The sequence below is a fragment of the Ambystoma mexicanum genome, chromosome 4p (genome assembly GCF_040938575.1).
Source record: "Ambystoma mexicanum isolate Mex_15411 chromosome 4p, UKY_AmexF1_1, whole genome shotgun sequence".
Lineage (NCBI taxonomy): Eukaryota > Metazoa > Chordata > Amphibia > Caudata > Ambystomatidae > Ambystoma > Ambystoma mexicanum.
The window spans coordinates 1,006,398,232-1,006,421,062 of NC_090927.1; the positions used below are offsets into that span (position 1 = coordinate 1,006,398,232).

The 22,831-nt window shown below is 45.1% G+C and overlaps 1 protein-coding gene across 4 annotated transcripts in view; it reads left to right on the forward strand.

The window, feature by feature from the left end:
* The window catches only part of LOC138453590 (blood vessel epicardial substance-like), a 904,667-nt gene extending 885,430 nt beyond the window's left edge, over positions 1-19,237 (forward strand). For 3 of the 4 annotated variants that reach the window (XM_069606590.1, XM_069606587.1, XM_069606588.1), the window contains one exon: positions 18,698-19,237. In XM_069606590.1, the coding sequence (XP_069462691.1) occupies positions 18,698-18,783 (86 nt within the window). In that variant the 3' untranslated portion in view covers positions 18,784-19,237. Of the gene's footprint in view, positions 1-3,441; positions 3,548-18,697 lie in introns of all 4 variants that reach the window. The other variant, XM_069606589.1, reaches the window with a different exon arrangement.
* Positions 19,238-22,831: the final 3,594 nt, after the last annotated feature.

The window sequence follows — 22,831 nt, forward strand, 5'->3', positions numbered from 1 at the left end:
TTTGAGAGAAATGGTGTGGATCTATTGTATTACACCCCACTCAGTCACAAAAGTGTACCCTTTCGTCTTATTAAAGGAACGCCAACCGGGTACGAAATTGTGTCCGGGATGGATTGGGTTGGCTTGCAGTGTGAATGTCAATAGGGAGGAAGTGTTGAGGTTGGTGCAAGAGGCTCAAACAGCATAACTTAAATTGAACTCGAATTTGAACAAAATGGCGGGGATGTTATCATACTTTCAGGGAGCCACTACCAAGTGAGCTTCAGTATAAAGATGTTCTGAGCTCTTTGAAATCTAGAAATATCTAGACCTTCAACAGTGTAACATAAGCCATAAAAAGGGAGTGTCAGCTTAAGGCTTTTCAAGACAGACAGTTGGCGATGGCACACCTGAGTGGCCTAGAGTCTGATATTGGAAATTAAGAGAACTCCTAGAACTGGGCAGAAAAGACCAGAACTGTGGTAATTGCAAGAGAGGGTAGCCAATTGTGAACATAAAATGATGCGGTAACAAAGTGAACAACACAACTTCTGAAGTGGAAAGGTTCAGTTTGAGTGAGTGTTAGGACATCTATTTGGACTTGGGAACATTCTGACATGCCATAAAAGTCACTTGGTGGTGCTGTTTTCCCTCCTCTCCTGCCTCCCACACCCAAATCCAGCCTCTAGGCACTCCCACCCCCGCTCATTGCCTGAAAAGGGCTACCCTGCCCGGGCAGCACGGTCGGCTTGGCTTCCTGTTCAAGCCATGGAAATGGCAGAGGGGCTCCGAGCGGAGCCCCGCCTTCCATTCCCATGGCAATCCTGACTCTCCCGAGCCACTGCTGCGAACGAAGTAGCGCGGGCAGGTTATTTTTTTTCTCAATTGCTATTAGCACCTCCAGGGTTTTGCCTATGCAGGCTTCACCAGTTATTATTGCTTAACTAATGCCCAGGTCACAATTCATAACCATTTAAGATTCATCACAGAATGACACGTGTCAGGATGTCATTTGTAAACAATCAAAAAATCCAGCTTTCTGCTTTTTACACTGAATTGCACCAGGCTTAGCCATGCACATACTCCACTGTGTGCACAGCACCGCACCTGCCTCACAGCAACCTCTGCACTTCAATAGGAGAAGTGCTGTCGACCACTAGCATGCTTTAATTTCCAGCATGTGTCATGAGTAGTGCTTTCAATGCTACTGTGCTTGCACTACTCAGAAGGAAGAAGTTGCTACGAAGAAGCAAGTACCTGCATCTTTTATTTGCACCATAGTGCAAAAACAATATTGATATGCGGATGGCCGTTGCTGAATGGATGCAGGATGCAACTGCTACTCCTATCAAACGCAAACCAGAAACACTTGTGTATTCTGTAAACCTGACGCTACAACATCAATGTTGCATGAAGCTGTATTTTTTAATCATACTAACCATTATATCAAATACCAGGATGGGCAGCATATATTTTATACCTTTGAAGGAAGTAGGATGGTCATAAATATCCATTGTACACTTTTCTCTTTTCCTTGGGGTGTTAAACAAGAATTCGCCTCGGCCATAAATTGGGGAAGGGTCATTATTCCAAGGGGATAAGACCTCTCCCCAGGCTAATAAGGCTATTAGCACATAGTACTAATAGCAATAACGATATTAGACTTGTTGTGGTCCAAGAAAAACGTACGAACTTAGAACACACGTTAGTAAATTAAAATTGGTTTCATTTTGTAAAATATAAATAACTAGATTGACTTTGACGTAAGCATTTCAATTGTGAACTTGGTTGAACTGGGACATTTTTAGCACGAGCTTGCTTTAGGTGTAATGTTAAAGTGTACTTTTTTGTCAAAAAAGTGCACGCTTTTTTCATGTTTCTGCTTTCTCTTTATTGTGTTAAATTAGGCTTATGTGTCTTGTTGAAAGAAATGTTGCTGGAAATTGCATTGCTGTTTCTTGAATGCAGAGAAATGCTTTCTATTGTTCACTAACTGCTTCTGAAGTCAAAATAGCTGACGTGCAGTCAATACCAGCGGTTATTGACTGCATTCCGAACATTCTGATTTGCTGAGTGGAGGTCAATAATGACTTCCATGTGTTAATTGTTTAAACTGTTTAGTTACAAATGGAGACGTTCCTTGGTTGTATGTTTAGCAACCAATTATCCTAGATGAACCATCTAGGATTATTAAGTAATATACCTTGACAAGTTTGTTTAAAATATACTTCAATGTCATGTTTCATTTCAATAATTCGTTTTTCCCCTGCTATGTTCTATTGGGGGTTCCCACCTTCTTTTCTACATCCACCATTTCCTTTCTTTTCCTTCTTTTTCCTGTGCTTCCCTTTCTCTTTTTACACAGACCTCGCCCAACCCTTTCCTTTTTATTTTCTCTGTTTTCTCCCCTAACCCTAAACATAAACCTCCCCTCCCATTCTTGCGTTTTTGTTTAAAATGTGCCTTTCATATTTGTCAAAATGCTATTTATCAACATTAAAGGATATTACTTGATTAACCTTGTGTGCCGCCAAAGCGGCTATGGCAGTCGTTCAAGGCCCGAAGAAAGCGAGGGGCTTTAATTAGGTATCTGGGTCCTTTCAGTGCGGGCACAGCCTGCTATGGAGAGCTATAAAGCTATTAGCCCCTGGGTAAGACGCCTAGTTGTTTTTTTCTTGCAAAATGAGAAAGCACTGTGAGCACTAAAGGGAATGTGCCCAGAGAACACACAGATTTCCAATTTTAAAAGATTTCCCAAGCAATGATGGCCGCTATTGATATGAGGAACAGAGAAACAGAGTACGTTTTGAAATTAAAAAGTCCTCTTTCCATTTTCATGGTAAACATTCTGAGGAAGAAGCTGGCCCGGAGAAAGCAACCAAAGGAAGCTGCTAGTTACAAACAACAAAACAAAAGGGGAGCTTTGCGGTGACCATCAGTTGACTAAAAAATGCAGCCCAATGCCAGTAGTTTATGTACACATACTGAACAATGTGATTGGCTAATATGAACCTCGCAAATGCTAAGTACTCATATGTGATTGGCTAATATGAACCTCCCAAGCGCTAAGTACTCCTACTGGCATTAAAATCATGAAGAGTAAAAGACCACTGCTCCATGAAAATGTTGCCAAAAGAGGCGTCTGAGCTTTTACTGTATCATGACAGAAATCCAAGCTGCTGAGATCGGTCAATCATTAGAAATTCCAGGAAAATGAATTCATTCAAAAATGGAATCTGCATAGAGGCGAAGATCCTACTGTGCTTACGCTGCTTGCATTTTTTAATTATCCCTCTAATGCTTGGATTTGTAATCATTCTTTCTTATCAGATATTTACTGTGTTCATGTGTTCTACAAAATGGCTGCCAAGAGTAGACATTGTGAGCAGGGCTGCGGCTCTTTATGACATTGTGTGTCTTGCAGTGGCTAACTAAGTACTAACTGTCTGCTTTTATGTTAAGGAAATAACCAACAGGAGTTCTATAATGCTTACGGAGTTGGTCGTTTGCAGCATCATGTTTTCTGTTCATAACATCACATTCTAACCAAGCATCCTCCCTGAAGCAGGTATACAAAGGTCCTTCTCAAACGTGTTCATCCATTCTGATTTGTGGCTCACCTGATGATGTAACTGTGCCTAATGTGTGACTAATTGTGGATCTCTTTGAGTAAATGTGTGGGATGTATTTAACATGTGTAAGTAAACACCTGAGTGTCAGGTAAGAATGGTGTTATGCTGGAGCTGATAACACACCCTGCTCCTTCCTCTCACCTGCCTGCTCGTCTTTGTGTCCTCTCTCGCCTCTCTGTTGGTTGTGCTACTTCTCACCCCTCCCTTTCCTGCTCTGCTCTACTCATATGTCCCCACTCCTCTCTCGATTCTTCTCACCTTCCGTCCCACTCTCCTGTCCTGCATGTTCACTCCAACTCTCCTAGCGCCTTTACTCTCCCGCTTTCCCTCCCCACATCACTGCTCTCCATCCTCCTCATGCTACTACTCTGACCACTCCTTACGCTACTACTCTCACACCTCATTCCCCTATGACTTTCATCCCTCGTCAAGCTACTACTCTTACCTGTCCTCACTCTGCTACTCTCAGCCCCTCCTAACCGACACACTCTCACTACTCTCACCTCCTCATGCCCCTTCTCCTTGCACCACCGCCCCACACCCCTATCTACTAACCTTACTCTCTAACAGCACCCGCTCACTCTACATACTACTCTCACTCCCCGACTTCTGTCCCCCACTCTTCCCTCATTGCTACCCTCCCTGTCACAAACACTCGCTCACTCACTGCTTCACTCTCGCAAACCAGTATCACTCTCTCTCACTACCAATACCTCACCTGCACTCTTACAAATCTGCCAGAAACTCCTCAGCACTCTGCTTGGCCGGCCGTCCTTCCTCTGGTCTCTCGCTCGACCTTCACTCCTCCTGACCTCCCCACTACAACACACACACTGTACCTTTCACTTGCTTCCCTCATATACAGTGTGCTTTCTGCTTGTAACCTCCTCTCCCTCCCATTGTGCATCTGACTGTGGGCCATTCTGTGCCTGCCATTCCTCCAGATGCTGGTTTACTCGCGAGAAAGGCTTTAAAGGCTCTAAGCCCCTCCCACTTTTCCAGCACCGTTTTTTTGTAACAGTCTCAGAAGGCTTCTCTGCTGTTTCTCAGAGTTCATGTTTTGAACGGCTTACTTTTTAAAGTTTTCATTTTGACTGCGCACTTTTGTTCGACCAGAATTCAACCGGTTTTAATTTTATTATGGGGGATCCGCCATTACCTCCCCAATATGACCTACGCCCTCACTATAGTATAACTATTCAAAAACTGTTTAATTCTGGTCAAACAAAGGTGCATGCCGAAAATAAAAAACAAGGTGTACTGTGCCTCAGGCATGCAGAGGGCCTGAAAGTTCCCCTTTCTTTCTCTGAGGTGCGTTGTTTGTATTTCTGAAGCTCTGGGCGATGTCTATGCATGATGGCTGCTCCAAGTTTATCTAGGTGGCCATACCTCAGGTTTCTCGCTCATTCGTCTCCAGTGCAGGTTTTCTTTGTTGCTCACAGGAGCATTCTGGGAGTTGATGCTCTGCAAGACGAGAACCAAAACACTGGCCAGAAATAACACTGGAAGGGATTGGGTGACAGAAAGTGGTACTGGTAATCACATGTATGACACCAATAAGGGGTAAAGGGTTCCCGCCTGCCTTGATAGATTCAATTTCCTAACCCTTTTACATACCTCCACCCCTTCTTCTAAGCACCCCCGCCGCCCTCCCCCTGGACTCTCTAGCTGGCTTAGGGTGTTTTGTAGTTTGTGGTCTTCTCCTCCTTCCAACTCCGTAGCATTGTCAGACATTGGTCGAGTAGGGGGACATCTGTACCTAGAAGCACCACCACATCTGGTCACCAGGGCACCAATATCACACAGGAACAATAACCAAGACAACGCTCATGGCACGCATAGCGGGGGGGGGGGGGTTAGGGAATGCCCTCCCCCCTCCTGACAGGGTCAGGGTCATGTCCCTGACCCTGTCACAATAACCACACCCCTTTTGCAGAACAGTTTTGGGAATCTCAAGTTGAGAGTAGCATTAGCACAATCTTTTCGAATGGCCTCGTTACTGGGCAACAGGCATCCTGCAAATCCCATTAGGAATACCTGGACACAGTTGTCTGGAAGAATGCTGATGAAAACACTTTTCTCAAATTTAAATAACAATGTGTAAACAAGTCGTCCATACTGTAATGTCTCCACCGCGGTCCTTTTCCCTAAAAAGATGATAATGCTACCTGTATTGGTAAATACCAAATACTGCCAGAGGTAAACTGCATCCAATTACAGACGGTAAAATGACCAGTTGACTCCAAAATCCACACTGCTGATTTACCGGCACTGCTAAGGATACCACCAGCATAATCCATCACAGTAAAAATCAGACGTCTTAAAACAGAGGTAATGACTTCCCAAAATAATATCAGCTCTGCACTGGTTATAAATTATTATCCCTATGCAATTGCTGAAATGGGATGCGAAACACTCAAGTAATTAAGCAGGTGTGCTTTTCCACTATAGAGATACCCCTAACCCAGAAATGATCACTTCTTATGAACGGCAGTACTCTCTAATGTCAATGGTACATACTTCCACAGATGGTTGTCCTTGTGCTGTGAAAAATTGCTGACAGTGGTGTTTTTACCTCCTGCGATACTTATTTGCATGTTATTAACCTCTGCCAGCAAAGCCACCCCTGCTGTTATACGAATACTATTTACCGATAACATTTACTTCTTGGTGGAGCGGGAGTCTCACAAGAACGTAGTTTGTCCCTGATTGCATTTCTTACAGAGTGTGTTAATTATCCTACAAGGAGTTGGGAAACATTACAGAGTTAGAGAAATTACCAGAGTCCGCAAATACTGTGTGAAACAAAGCACATGGCCAGCATTTGCTTTTGTTCACATGGGCATTCGTGCATGCGTTGATGCACGTTTCCTCAAGGGTGCTGTGATTTGATTAGCTGAGCTGTGCTGTACATCATTCATGAAGGTATGTTGGCAGAATATGTTTAGACCTTCCTAGTGCAGCTGGACCAGGACCATCAGACAGTCCACACCAGTGTAGGTTGGATTTAACATATGTATTTCCTGTTTAAATCGAGTGTTAAACGAGAATCTGCAGAGGAGGGGGCTTGGGGGGTGCCATCATGTTGCCATGCTCACTGTCACGCTTGCATTGTCTGGGATTCATGACCTCTTCCTTCCGGTTTGCCTGCGCCGTGACGCGGGGGTTCAAACCTTGGTAAAGGGCCGCATGTAGCGAGAGGTCGCTGGGTTCATGTATGTCGAATGTTCCCTGCTGTAAAAAGGCAGACAACCATCAGTGATGTGGCTGCCCTGTCACTTCAATGGTATCCAGGCTAGTACTGGACATTGTGGCCCCACAGTGCTGGCCTAACATGCTAGTGTGGTGGGCTAGTTTTTTGGACGAAAATGTAACTCTGACCAATGTTACTGAACACATGTGCATTAAAATGCATTCAAAAGCAGTATTTGCAAAACATTTGACCAAGCACTCAAAACAGCCTCTTATGAAAAGTAACAAACTGACATTTACCTTTACAGGGCATTTATGATTGGGTGCCACTTTCGTCTGGGTGACCCACACTATTGTATGTCCCAGTCTGACCCTGAAGCTTACAAAATAAATTGGCTACATGCAAATCCCTGTTTGAGCTTAGCTATGGAATCTTGGGCCTCCCTGCAAGAATTGCATGTGCTAAACAATCAACATTTGCAGGGTTTTTGGCAATGTTGTACGATCTGAGCGGTGGTTGTTGGTTAATCTACCTCTGGGTGAATTACTGGCATGTTCTCTGCACCTGCATGTTGATATGTCAAAAGGTGCATGGAAGGACATCATTACTCCTACTCCCTCCAAAGCAGCAATGTTGCTTAACTAGTTCAGTTACTTGGTCTGCATTAAGAACACAATAAATCGCTCAGACATTGCCATGTTTCTCAGTCCTTTGGCTGCAAGTGGCAACCCCGTATTTCATTCTGTTGCTTTGCCGCAGCCCGCTGTTACAAGTAGGGTCATGCTTCTAATGTGGTGCCATCCAGAGGCGTCGCTAGCGGAATGCTGGGGGGAAAGCCGCTATAGCCCTGGGTCTTTTGGTTGTATCCCTGGATAGAAGCTCGGGGACTACAAGCAAAAGGCTAGCTAGCCCCCAGCCCCGACAGTCGCAACATTAACGCAGCCCCAGATCTTTTCCAGACCTAGCAACACCCCATGTGCCATCAAACCTCATCAGAAATGGATACCAACAGTGGTATCTTAGGACAATAGGAGTATTTGATTCTGTTGCATGTTCATACCAATGATGCTGGAAGACCTAAAGCAATTGTAGAAGGTGCACTCTCTTAGAAGTTCTAACAGATGAAATAATCATCCCTGCCCACTAGATGATAGGACGACTATGTAGTCTTTACTATAGTTTTAGCAAGAGTGTGCATTTTGATATTCATAGAAATTAATCTTTGCAAATTTATGAGGGTCTAAGTTTTAGTCTCAAACATATGGTGAGCATCTCCATGTGCAGGGGAGGACTGGGAACCAAAAGAGGCCCTGGAAATAATGTTCAGAGTGGCCCCACAGTGCAACATTTTCAGCAAGCCCATCCTTTTTCCTATGAGAAAATGTGGCAATACAATAGGTTACCACACAAAAAAGGCCCAGGGTCCGGAGACCTACTGGGAAATATCCAGAGTTTCCCATAGGCCAGTCCACCCCTGACCATGTGGACCCGACGTGAACGGACACACTTATGCACCACGTGCACATTGGAAATGTTCACAAGTGTGGGGTAAAAATGGCAGAATAGATTGTGTCGAAATCACTATTTTCTCTGTTTGGGGGGCGGGGATATAAGCAGCAATCACAGGGAAGTTATTTTTATTTGTGCCCCGATCGCAACATTTATTCCGCCACTGGAGTCTTCCCCTTACCACCTAAAGCACTCCCTTGTGCAGCTTCTTCTTAAGAAACCCTCTGCCGACCCTTCCTGCCCAGCTAACTATCATCCAATCTCCATCACTCCCTTACTGGGCAAACTCCTGGAAAAGCTGGCAATCTCTCAGCTTAACATTCACGCTGAATCTGTTGGTTCTCTCCATGACCATCAGTCTGGCTTCAGAACTGCCAGAAGCACGGAAACTGCTCTCCTGAACATCCGTGAAGACCTGCTCTCCAACCTTGACTCCAACACCCCGTGTCCTCATCTTACTTGATCTCTCTTCTGCCTTTGACACGGTCAACCATGCCATCCTGCTGAACCGTCTCCGTGATAACCTGGGTATCACTGATCAGGCCCTGGCTTGGCTGACCACCTTCGTCGCCGATCGACCCTCCCAGATCCAACTTGGCTCCTTCCTCTCCTCTATCTCTATCTCTACCTGTGGTGTTCCCCAAGGGTCTAACCTCTCTCCCTTGCTGTTCAACCAATACCTGGCACTTCTTGCCCACCGCATTGCCGTTCTCTGCCCCAACTTTCAGTGCTATGCGGATGACACCCAACTCATTTTCAGGCTCCCTTCCGCCACTTCTTATCCTTCTCTCACCTCTGACTGTCTGTCTGCTATCCAGGAGTGGTGTGCTGCCAATGATCTCTGCCTTAATGCCAGTAAGACCAAGATTCTCCTCATCGGCACACCTGCTCCCTCCTTTCCTGTTTACTCTCTGGCCAGCGTCCCTTGGCCCTCTTCTTGCACCCACCTATGAGGCTAAAAACCTCGGGGTCATCTTCGACTCCACACTTTCCTTCTCTCCTCACATCTCTGACATCTCCAAGAAGTCACACTGCAAGCTCCACCTCCTCAGAGGTATTCTTCCTTTGCTCTCCTTCCCCCAGAAGCTCACTGTCTCCAGAGCTCTGGTTCTCTCTAGGCTGGACTACTGCAACAGCCTCTTTCTAAATCTGCTTGCTTCTACTCTTAGCGCACTGCAACTCACCCAGAAGAGGACTGCAAGACTTGTCCTTGGCCTCAAGCCCAGGGATCGTATCTCTCCAGGATTAAAATTTCTGCACTGGCTCCCAGTGGCAGCGAGGATTAAGTTCAAAACCCTCTGCATTGTCCAAAACGCCTTCTGGGGCCTGGGACCTCCATACCTTCAACTCTCTCTTCCTAAATATCTTCCCTCTTGAGCTCTTCGCTCATCCACCTCCAACTCCCTCAGCGTCAGTCACTTCTCCAAGCAGCGAGTTGGTGCTAGGTCTCTCTCTTCTGCTGGGGCCTCCCTCTGGAACAGCCTCCGGGCCCCTCTGAAACTTGAGGAGAACCATCTCCGGTTCCGGAAGCACCTCAAGACCTTCCTCTTTGCTACTGCTTTCTCTCCTCCTCTCCCCTGCTGATCTCCTGACTAAATCTGAAACTGCACTGGTTACCTGGCTACCCTCTGATCTCGGTCCCAGGTCCCCTCCCCGCCAGTTGCACACCTGCACTGCCCCCCTGGCATCCCTTGCACATGGGGATTGTTCTGTATCCATACAGCCCCGACTAGCAATTGACACCTGATGGCTGCACCTACCCTTGCACTTGCCACCTGCTGGCCACACTTTAATTTATTTATTTATTGCCTTTATTTATCTTACTGTTATCCTGTGTACTGCACTGCACCCTCCCCTTCCCCCTGCACTTCTCTCCTTCCCCCCTCCCCTGCAGTTGCGCGATCTCAATGTCACTTGGCCTAGTAGGATCGTTGTCTGTCTTCCCTCTGTTTCCCCTCCCAGGCCTCGTCGTGCCTTGAAACACTTGTGTATAGGCACGTTACAAATGCCATATCATATCATATCAAAAAACATAATAACATTATTTGTGCCTTAAGAACAAATGAACAATTGGAAGTCATTTTGACTATTGCAGAATTTGAAGTGAAAGTGCTGCTTAGCTTCTCTGGACACTGTTGGAGGTTAGTTGGCTCCAAAGCACACACATTCTTTCCAGATATTAAAAAGAGGTATAGAATAAATTATGATTTTTCACATAGATTGAACCAGTGAGTAAATCGGGGTTAAAGGTCAGATGGCATGGCGCCAGTTCTTTTAAACTATTAGACATTATTTCAACATTGTTAATATGATCACATTGTTCATTACTAAAGTACAGAAAGATGGAAAGAGAACGAAATGAAAAAGCAGCTCAAAGAATTTCACCTTTGGCACTTTCCAAACGTAAAATGGATGCATGTAAAAAAAATACCAACGTGTACAATGAAGAGCGAGGGTAAATTAGCTGTAAAAGTTGTATTGCTCCTTCAAATGTATAACAGTCAGAAATCAGCAAACGCCCATCCAGTATGTATGCTTCACTTGCTTTGGCTAAATGTAGTCGCTGATTTCCCTTTGCAGATTTGCAAACAAATAAGAAAAACATATGTTACAACTGAATCCAGGCAAAATAGATCGTAACAATCAATTTGCAATTTTTTGTCCAGTGTGAAATGTTCAGAGAAAATGGCAATTTTCAAACATGCAAACAACAGTATCCAACGTGTTTATTATGCCTTTTCAATGTGTTCATTCATAAACATTTCAAATGTAAATTCCAACACTCAATTCTAAAGTAAAGGTAAAACGCAAAAAAAGACTACTGTCATTAAATGCGCTGTCAGTGCACTAGTCAAGTGTAGGTTATTTTTTTAAAGTTTGCCCAACATTACAGCCTCAATCAACTCTAGTAAAAACGATATCCTTTGAGAACATGTTACAGAGATTGTCCTATTTAAGCCATTAGCCTTTGGTAGTTATCCCGGTTGCATGTGAAGAGAATTCTTTTGGAGCAAGGTTTCGAAAGAGGTAGAATCTACACAGATTTCCTCTGGCTTCCAAATGCAGTGTTTCAGTGGCTTAGAAAGAACTATTAATATTTTAAAGGTTTGAATTTAAACCAATAAAATAAAAAAATAAAGAATTTTAAAAAAGAAAGAACTATTACTTGCATGTAACAGCAAGCCCTTATTTTGGGTACCCGGTTGGAGTATCCTCCCCCTTTCATCAAGAGAAGATCCCGGAATGCTTACTTTTGGGAACTATTGTTGACCTATGGCGACTAGTTGGGCTTCAACTGCTTGTTCGGCCGAGTGTAAAAATGAAGTAGACCATCTGGTCCCCCACTGCCTATATGTTGGCTTCTTTACTAATAACATAATGCACAAGACCTAATTCTTATGAGGCGAGCAAGGAAGGGTCAGACGCGCCTTTGCAACGGATATATATATTTAGAGGCACCAATTGTATTGCTAAGTAAATACTTCAAGGTTGGATCTTCTAAAGTCATTTGGCATTAATCTGCAATACACAACTGTGAAAAAAAACGAGGAGAGACTGGCTGAGGATTTGTCATTTGCCTGAATTGGAGATTGAACACACATCAGTGAAATTGGGTATCTGTTTTGGAATGGCAATCTGGTTGCAAAAAGCATGTACTAACCTCCAGTAGGTTTCACATTTCACCAATGAAGGCATGGCCCAAGACTTCCCCTTGATGAATACATTATTTTGTACCTGTCCCTATTTATATATTATCATGTTTGATTTTTATTTTTTTATTTTATTGTTCATTTATAACGCGCTTAATACCTGCGAGTGGTTTTTAAGCAAGGGATTGTGATTCGAAACTGTGTTGTGCTGTGTTATCTTGCTTCAAAGACAAACGTGTTGCCCCTGAGCTATCCTTCCTCCCCACTAAGAAGGGTATTGTGTTTCTCATGCATGAAAGGCTTTAATGAATGGGATTCTTCTTAAATCGCTTATGTCAAAGCGGCTTTCCACATAACAGACCCATGAAACCACAAAGTTTCTTTGGCATGGCAGGACCCTACCAAAAAAACACCTCATCTCTTTGCATCAAAGTGGACAAGATTTGTTTCCTAAGAGCATTCTGTAGTCTTAGTAACACTCAAGAGTGGTAGTGGCTGATTAACATGAACACCGTAAACAGGGTTTATCAGAAAGGTCAACTTTGTAATTTAGATCTCATTTGTCTCAAAGTGGGATACTCTCAACAGTTGATAGGGCACCAACCTCTGTAACTTTTAACAGAGATTAATAATAGCTCCACTTAAAGATCGTTTTTGGTTGACTTATTTAAAGGCACACTACTGCATCGGCTTCAAAGTAGCCCAAATGAACTCAGGAAGACTAAGGGTTAGCTCCCCCACAGAAGCAGAGTGTCGCGTAGGGGGCACTCCCCTGTTGGTCCCCATAGGAAATTATAGACAATGAGGACATTCAGAAAGGAGCCCAATGTGTCCCTTTCTGGCACACAGCAGAGTTGTGACTGCAATTTACATAAGACATGCATTTGCTTGCTCGATATGGTAGTAAAGTATCACTTCAACACTACTGCACAACGCACAGTGGAGCTTGGATGTATACTAAATGTTTGAGAGTCTAACATGTTATGGTTGAGGGTCTTCTTTTCATAATTTGCATGTCCAGGGAGAAGCACCTCTTGTTGTGGCGGAGATGTAAGCCCTGAACACTCAAATACCATGTGGAGGTAGATGTGCATTTTCTGGTTTCATGGCTCATATATAAAGCACTCCAAGTATTGAACAATAACAGGCACAAGGAGGTAAAGTAATTTTCCTTGCTTCACACACTGCTCACATTGTAAAGCGGGGATGGAGAATGAGCATGCACAGGGCCAGCATACGCAACCAGGCCACTTAAGAGAGAATCCCACACAGGAGCTATTTACCCAAACACTGACCCCATTACAAAGACACCCAGCATGCACAGAAGCACCATAAGGCCCTGATCGATGGATTAGTTACCGGTGTGACCTGCAAGGGCCTGACTCCTTACGTTAAACGCTCTCTGCCACTTTTTCTAGCGAGGCAGCAGGTAAGTGTTTCTTTTATGTGGTGGGGCACAGCTGTTTAAAATTGGCTTCTGGTGCCCCATAGCCATTTGTTCCACCTGCCTACCCAGCGTGGCGACCCTCACGGCATCCCCAGCACCCTTTCCTCACTTCCCTTCCCCAGTCCCGCCCCCCTAGCCCATCCCAGGCCCTGATCGGTAGATTAGTTACCGGTGTGAACGGCAAGGGCCTAACTCCTTACGTTAAACGCTCTCTGCCACTTTCTCTAGCGAGGCAGCAGGTAAGTGTTTCTTTTATGTGGTGGGGCACTGCTGTTTAAAATTGGCTTCTGGTGCTCCATAGCCATTTGTTCCACCTGCCTACACAGTGCGGCGACCCTCGTAGCATCCCCGGGACCCTTTCCCCGCTTCCCTCCCCCAGTCCCACCTCCCTATCTCTACCCCAGGCCCTGATTGGTTCCTCCCCCCCTTATCCCAAACCCTACCAGGGCAGCCCCCTGCCCATGCAGCCCCAGTGGCTAAGGGCCCCAAGGCAAAGGGCAGCTCCTACATTGGCGGCTCCAGATTGTGTCTGCAGATGTCAGCAGGGGAAGCCAGTGGCCAGCCATCAACAATCAGCAACTACCAAGGTAGGTGTGGCTTGGGTGTGGAATAGAGCAATCACGGTACTCCGGAAGCCCAGCCACTCTACCTACCCTCTGAACATATCTGGCCAGGCTACTAATGCTAACCGGCCTCACAACTGATGAGATTCGTGACTATTACCGAGCCACTTTAAAACGGTACTGTGAATTATTAGCCTGGGTCGCACATGTTGAGAATTGTTGATATTGCATTGATTCACACCTAGAAAGTGCCACTCTGAGATAGTACTGTGAATTATTAGCCTGCGTCACACTCTTTGCGTATTGTTAGTATTGCATTGATTCACACCTAGAAAGCACCACATTGAGATACTACTGTGAATTATTAGCCTGCGTCACACTCTTTGAGAATTGTTAATATTGCATTGATTCACACCTAGAAAGCACCACATTGAGATACTACTGTGAATTATTAGCCTGCGTCACACTCTTTGAGAACTGTTAATATTGCATTGATTCACACCTAGAAAGCACCACACTGAGATAGTGCTGTGAATTATTGGCCTGGGTTGCACTCCTTGAGAATTGTTAATATTGCATTGATTCACACCTAGAAAGCGCCACTCTGAGATGGTGCTGTGAATTATTGGCCTGGGTCGCACTTCTTGAGAATTGTTAATATTGCATTGATTCACACCTAGAAAGCGCCACATTGAGATAGTGCTGTGAATTATTGGCCTGGGTTGCACTCCTTGAGAATTGTTAATATTGCATTGATTCACACCTAGAAAGCCCCACTCTGAGATGGTGCTGTGAATTATTGGCCTGGGTCGCACTCCTTGAGAATTGTTAATATTGCATTGATTCACACCTAGAAAGCGCCACTCTGAGATGGTGCTGTGAATTATTGGCCTGGGTCACACTCCTTGAGAATTGTTAATATTGCATTGATTCACACCTAGAAAGCGCCACTCTGAGATAGTGTTGTGAATTATTGGCAATGCTGCGGCCAACTCGGCCACTATGTGGGCGAGTGTCCAAGCTGGTGGGAAACACTAAACCCCAGCCATGAAGATTGTGCAGTCATGGGTAAAAGGATATAAGATTTCCGCCTCTAGTAAATCCCGCTTTCGCGTAAGCATTTCTATTTCACTCATGGCACACACAGCTGCACTGGCGCTTTCAGATTCAGGATCGTCAGGCGAACTTGTCGATGAACAATGCCTGCAGAAGCATAGAATTACCAGGATGGTGAACAGGGTCGGCCTTATGGCGCCATAGTCCGTCAATAGCCCCCGCCGCCAGCTCAGGCAAGTCTTTTAAGGGTTCCTCTGAGGTGGCGTAGTGGGAGAAGGGACGGCAGGTGCCCTATTGTTATTAAATGTGCCCACTGCGGCATGGCACATTTAACCCTATTGAGATGATTACCTCCCCGCTCCGATGCGGGAGCGAGGCGGTTTTCATTCGAATAGGGCGCTAATGCATTAGCATGAGCGCTCTATTCCAGTGATTAGCTCACTGCTCAGGAGCAGAGTTAAAAAAAGAAATTGGCGCCCTCGACCGCATTGACATGTGGAGGTGGGGGGGCACCACATTTTTCTTACATCGCCCGAGCCGCTGCCGCCGCTACGGCCAGCACTGATGCTGAAACAACCACCGGAAGTATTCAGGTGGTTGATGGATCCCTGTTAACCTCCAATGACATCCAATTGTTAACGGTCACACAGAGCTGGCACGCTGAGACAAGGACATTTGATGTCACAGGCTCACCAGCTGTCTCCACCGTCCTTGGTACTTCCTGGTTGTAAACTCATAATCCAAAAGTATGTAGAACATAGAGTTAAGTAGAAATGCAGGATCAATGCTCTACAGTCCTGCTCTCAACCATTGATCCGTCTCACCATGCATGCTTCCAATAAGATGAAGGTCCTATAAATTTTTCCCCCTCAATATCAAGATTTTGCAGATGTCTTTTTTTTTAAAGCAACTCATTTGCCTTCATACCGCATTTATGAATGCCTCATTGACCTTACTTGAAGACCTAGAACTGCGTAAATACTTAAAAGAAAACCGCAAAAAGGTTTGTTTAGGACACTGAGTCTCGGGAGGATAGCTCGGGGGCAACAGTCTCGGGAGGATAGCTCAGGGGCAACCGTCTCGGGAGGATAGCTCAGGGGCAACGTGCTCGCCTTGGAAGCAAGACGACACGGAGCAACGCAGGCCCGATCCGTGGGTCCATGCTTAGAAACCTCTGGGTATTAAGCGTGTTATAAATAACCAATTATATTTTTTTTAAATCAGCAGGGCCCAACCTCTTTGTACCCAAAGTGGAATCACTGAGGGGCGGGCGGTAATTGAGACCGTTTGCATACTAATAGGTTCCAGCACAACCAATCCCCCCTAACATTAATATCCATAGTGATCTCATAATGCCATCTCACACAACAGCACAATTATTTCAGATTGTTTGTGGCTCAGTTAGAATGGGTTGCTGCGTGTACGCGCAGTCCATGTGTCGCTAGATCTTGTTCTTCTGTTGCAATATCAGTCCCCGAGCATGCCGCCTTGCTGAAGAGAAACGTATACCCAGCCTCCTCCTACTTTAGAGAAATCTGCAACACGTGTGTTTACTGTGGCCGTTCACGTTTTTAGCACTTTCACCCATATTCTAACTCACCCTCAATGGTGCCTTAGGTTGCCATTCGCACGCAGGCCTTTATTGTCGGTTTCGTGCCCCTCAGGGTTCTGTGGCCTGGCATCACCATCACTGGGCATCAGCCTATTGGCCCATACGCCATGCAACCTTTGCTTTCAGCAGTGGCACTCATGTTGCTTTACTAACATGTCCTATTCATTCAATGACTTAGCCTGGGGTATGTGGTAAGCTCTTCTCTGCTGCATTGATGTTGACGAGAGTAATTCTGGCACTATTGCATTTATAATGCTTCGCAGCCCCTCTCCTTGGCCACCATTTCCATGGTTACATCTGATCTCATTGCAAAGGTTTTCAAAGCCCATATCATCCCTCTAGATATTCTTCAACACTTGCTCTTTCTAACATCTCTAAAATCTCATTACTGCACTCAGCTACCACTGACGGCAGGATTCTCAACCCGGGCCAAGACCAAAATCATTTACTTTCCACCAGCAACCACTGCCAGAACAATGATGGCACTCTTCTCGCCCGCGTCCCTACCCCCCTCGACTCAAGGCTCAAGTTCCCTTGCACCCGGCTTCTACTGCGAAGTGCCCTTGATAACTTCTTTTACCCCTTCCACTATCTACTCGACATCCCTAGAAGGCCGCCCGCCTCAATAGCCATGCAGCCAAAACAAGCGCTCTCTAAAAGACATCACTGCTCATCAGTATTCTTCCCATACTCATACCCCACACGAAAAACCGCCCTAGCTCCTGCATGCTTTACAGCACTTTAAGCTCCAATGCCTGCTGAAAAGTGTTATTTATTTCATTTAATTAGACATTTATATGGTGCCTACACAGGTGTTTCGAGGCACCACAAGACAAAAAAGCGGGGGAACATGGGAAAACATAAGAATACAACAACATTGAAACGGTTATATTGGTCTCCTGACAATCCTACCGTGCAAGTGCATGAACGAGGTGGAAGTGCAAGGGGGTGGGGAGTAGAGGGAGAAGTGCCAAGTGGGGTGCCCCGGTAGGTAGGGGGCGGGTAAGGGCTGGTTGGGCCAAGGCGGCAAGTGCCATGGGAAAGAGGGGGAAAAGGAATGGAGGAGTGCAGTGGACAGGAGGACCACGTTGGGGTATTCCGAGAAAGGGAGCCCAAGGGCAAGGGCTGGCAGAGAACCCTGGGGGGATGTTGTGAGGGGTGGTCTGCCCCTTGTTGACTCGAAGGGAACAGGCCCCAGTCCAGTGGCAGATTGAGAGTTCAGCACGGGAGGGGGAGAGGGAAGGAAGAGGAGAAAAGGAAGGTCTTGAGAAGTTTCTGGAATTTAAAGAGGATCCGGTTCAAGTTTGCGGGGGAGCGGGGCTGTTCCAGAGGGAAACACCAGCTGAGGAGAGGGATCTACCTCTGACTCTCTAATAAGATGCAAGAGGCATCTCCATCATAGATCCATGTGCAAATTGACGACCCTAGAGCTCATACCCATCCACGCCATCTAGAACAATCCTGCTCCCTCTATACACATCACCCACTCACTCACAAAATCTTCCCCACCTCTCTGACGCTAAAGCCCCATGCGTCCTTTTTGATTTCTGATAATTTTCCCTCTATGCACCCTTGCACTGCAATGCTCTTGTCTGGACATCAAGAGGCAACCACACTCAATCAAGATCTACATAAGGCACCGCTTTATCATGTTGGAAGAAACCTCAGAAGCGGCCCATCGATGCATATCATGACGCAGATTCCGCAGCGGACAAAATGGACGCAAGATACAAGCTGCCCATTTTGTCATGGCATACTGCCTGACTTCTCTCCCACCACTTCATCCCCTGATTCATGCGCCGCTGCGCAATCACTGTGACGTTATGTGCCTCCATATACTGCTGTGGTTACTCTTTCTCATATAGTAGATACATTCATATTTTCGTTACATCATTTCTGAGTGACACGTTAATTAACTCAAATGTGCAAATGTGAACCCACATCTGCAATGCAAGTGGTCACGTTCTTAGCCAATCCAGATCTCTGTTTTGTTCAGCTGCACACGCCTCTCTTTGCCTTGCTTTTCACATGCTCTTCTTTGTGGACATTTCGACAGGTCACTCTCCATACCTGAGGACTTCAACCAAGATGAAACCCATAGAAGAGGGCTCTGAGGATGACGTCTTTGAACCCACGTGCTGAGGTGCACCGCAAAGTCGATGGATGAACTGAGCCTCCATGGACTGTATTCAGGGGTGGGATAAGGGGGATTTACCTCAGTAGAGTGATTAACGCTATTACTTCTACTTTATTATAATGTTCAAAGAGTCCCGATGCACTGCACAGATGCCCTTGGTTCTTGTTTGATCCAAACTGCCCTTGTACACTTTTTTTCACACATGTAAAAATTATAGAAGTTATGGCACTGGAATGATAATTGAAATCCTATAATGATACTTTTCATGTCTCATTTTGAGAAAGAAATAGCTAGAAGCGGAGCAGTCGCACATTAATTTATTTAACATGCTCACAGTAAATGTTATTAAAATCCCAAGCCAGGAGCACCTGAGAAGTCCCAGAATTGGTGTTATCCCCTGCATATATGTTTTGCACTTTGAAGTTTTTCTTTCACAATAAAGACTAATGTTCTACAGTACGCAGGTGACTTAGAGTGCGCTGGATCCCTTCCCACACGCTTCCAAATAAACCCACACAGGTGAATGTGTGCGTCTCACGAACGTGCATCATTGCTGGGGCGCAAACCATAACGCAAAAGGGAGTGCTCAAACAAATGAAGAGCTCAATTCGTTCCGTTTCTATGCATTTTGCCGAGGGTCACATTGCCGGGTCGTGAAGCAAGCGCTGCAAGATTACTCCTTCATTGGGACATTTTGCTCACAATTTCCCATTACAACAATGACATCTTTTTTCTACAGCGCTTAGAGGTCGGAGGAACCCGCCCAATGTGATGGATACCGGTTGAGGAAGGGAAAGCTGAGGTTCTAGGGCACCATGTCCTATCTCCCCCTTGCTGCTCCCGGGATTGACAGAGTTGCCTGATTCATCCAAGTGTGATGCACAACACATCGTGTGCCTCCTCCCTGTCTACAAGCAGCACACCCCAAACTATGATGAGCGCAAATGTATGGCATGGAATGATAATTATTAGCTTTCAAGCGATTGGTGTGCTCCATGTGTTGTTGGAGTTATAACATTGCACCTGTCGCCAAACATTTTCGAGATCCAAGTGAGGCTAGCCATCTGTGATGGCTGGGCAGGCTGAAAAACGATGGTCTTCGGGGGTTGCCCAGAGCTATGCCCGTGGTTATGATTAATTCAAAACCTTTCAGCCATCACATTTTGGGTTTGCCTAATGTGCATTAGTTGGCAGTGTGATGGGAAGTGTAACAATAGAATTGTTTGGGTGGGGAATGAAGGATATGTTGTTTCTGTTTTTTTTCGACGGGTGCCAGAGAGGAAATCCATACAGTCTTCAGTGTGAACGTCTAGGAAGGTTTTGTCCCAACCAAAGAGTTTTTTTTTTTACTTATGCACAATGAGCACAAATAAGAACTGGTTTGAATAAAGGTTGACTGGTCTGATGGGGTGTGGGGTGGGTTGAGTAGACTTTAGAGACAGCGTCACTGCACTTTGTGTATCTTAGATTAGTAGTGCAAAGCGTAACAGTATTTCAAAGCGAAAGGACCAGATTTCAATTTACAGCAAGTGAATACAGGTTGGCAATAATGCTGTTTGTGTTTGGTGAGGTTGGGTAGTAAGTATGTGGGTCATTGTTCTTCTCCTGGATGCTACCATAACTGCTTCCCTAGGGAGCAGGTTGGTGAGAATGGAGGTATCGTCCTATGTTGTCCGGAGTGGGGATTTCTAACAGGGAATTTGAAAGTTGCCAGGGGATAAGACTCAGAGTGATCTGAGGCGATGTGTGAATCGGTGGTTTGAGCAACAGTGGGGTGGGACAAGGTTGGTCATTGAAGGACAAGGAAGTGTGTCAAGCGACTCAAGATTGAGGTATCTGTATATACTAGACCTCACAGTAGGGAAGAGTAAGAATAGGGGGCCGACAAAAGAAGCACACATTTATCGGGGGAGGAGGTGGGCAATCCAGGCTTGAGGAAGACCATTTTCTTCTGAATTTCCTGAGGGCAAAAAGTAGCGCCCCAGTGGCGGACCCCTGAAAGAAAGAAGGAGCAAAGTTAATATCAGAGCGCGTTCTACAGAGGAAAGTGAAGCGAAGAAGAAGGGGAGGAAAGAAGACTGGCCGGTCATTTTCCAGTAACTGACAGGAGGCTAAGAGACTTGATTCCGGACCAAGATTTTGGTTCATGTTTATTACCAGAAAAGCAAAGTGTCTAATGTCAGCAGCCATGTGATTGTTAGTATATATTTTGATTTTTAAGTGTTTGTGTGAAGTAAATTCACATTTTCTATTATCACAGCAGCCTCTTTAACACAGAAACCTCTTTAACAATGTACTGTTTGGGATTCTGAAATTCAGCATTTCATCAGCATTCGCGTTTCCTGAGGGACACAATTATGCAGATTCCTCCAGGTTCAGTTTTTTTCTAGACACATTGATTTGGAAACTTTTAAGATCTTTTGATAAAATGTTTAGTTGCTTGTATGTTAAAGACAATGCATTATTGCAGGCACAACCCATGGTTGTCGTAGGCAGTCATGAGCTGAATCTGCTTTTGGATTTTAGTGGATTGATGTGTTGTTTTATGTATAAAAGGCATTCAGGAACACAATTATATTAGAAAATTGTTCAGAAACGAGGATGGAAAAATAACATCAGACAATAAACAGGCACAAAATGGCCATGCATGACCGAGTACAATAAGTGAACACTTACGAGAAGAGCAAAATGGCAGACTGAAGAGGCAGCGTGACGAGAAAGTGGTGCAACATTTCAGAACTTGAGAGGCTTAAGCCTAAAGACGGGAAAACAAGAGAAAGACCAATTGTTATTGGAATTGTTTATTTGTAGAGTGCTTATACACAAGTGAAGTGCTTAAAAAGTGATTCAAGGCGAGAGGGGAACAAGGGAATAAAGTAGTCATTCTTAGGCCTTGAAGTTTCGGAATGATCTAACAAGACTAGCATACTAGGCCTGGCGGCATTTCAACTAGTGCAGGCGCATGACAAGAAGGAGGGAGGGAGGGGGTGTGTCGGGGGGAGGGAAAGGAACATACAGACACAAAATCTACCGTATTAGGTCTGACGCCAATTCAGATTATTGATTGACTGGTCATTTTTGATGCACCAAGCACAGGTGTTACAGGCGCAACCAGATTATGTAGGGGAGACAAAGGCAGGACAGGACACTCAGACTTAAAAGGCGTGGTACCTTCAGGTCATGCAAGTGCGCAGAAAGCAAGTGCAAGGGAGGGAGAAGGCAGATCAAATGCACCCAGTCCAGCAGGACCTTGGGTTAATTTCAGAGAACGTATAACGAAAGTACAGTAGTGCTGAGCACAGTGCATAGGCCTGAAGGCAAGTGCAAAGACTGGCGGGGGAGCCTGGGACCTGTGTGGCTCTGGAGGAACACCAGGCGACCAGTCAGCAAAACTGAAGCAGAGTTAGGAAAGACAGGAGGAAAAGAAACTTTATCTTTAAGTAAAACACAGTTTAAAATATTTCCCTAGGCATTGAGTACACACATCTAAAACGTAAACCATAAGCTATGAAATAATTTAAAATACATTGACCAAAAATATTTACTAGAGTAAAAGCTGTATAAAAAGCCACATCACATATTGAGTTTGAGCCAGGAGAATAAGGTAACCCCAATGAATTACTCAAATCATATGATAGCTGACGGGTGTTACTGTCTACGAAGCAGGACAGAACCGCTATATTTGGTAGTTCCAAAATCTCTCTTGCAAGGAGAGCCATGCTCGCAGCCTCGCAGTTTTACACCCAAGTTGCACAGCAAGTCTCATCGGCTACATTGTGATTAACTGTTACCAAGATTTTATTTTCAACTATGGCTATACTCATCCGACTCTTCTAAATTACCAGGTTCCTTATCCATGATTTTTAAAAGGACCGCATTTGTTACCTCCAGATAACAGATAAGGTTTCCACATAGCCAAACGGGAATAGCTATGACAAATATGAATTTAAAAATACACCAAGTTGTTATTTTAATTCCCGTAGTGGAATTTTTCAGGGTCTTTGATTGTTGGAGTCACACTCTATGCATATACCCTGCTGTTGCAAAGATAAC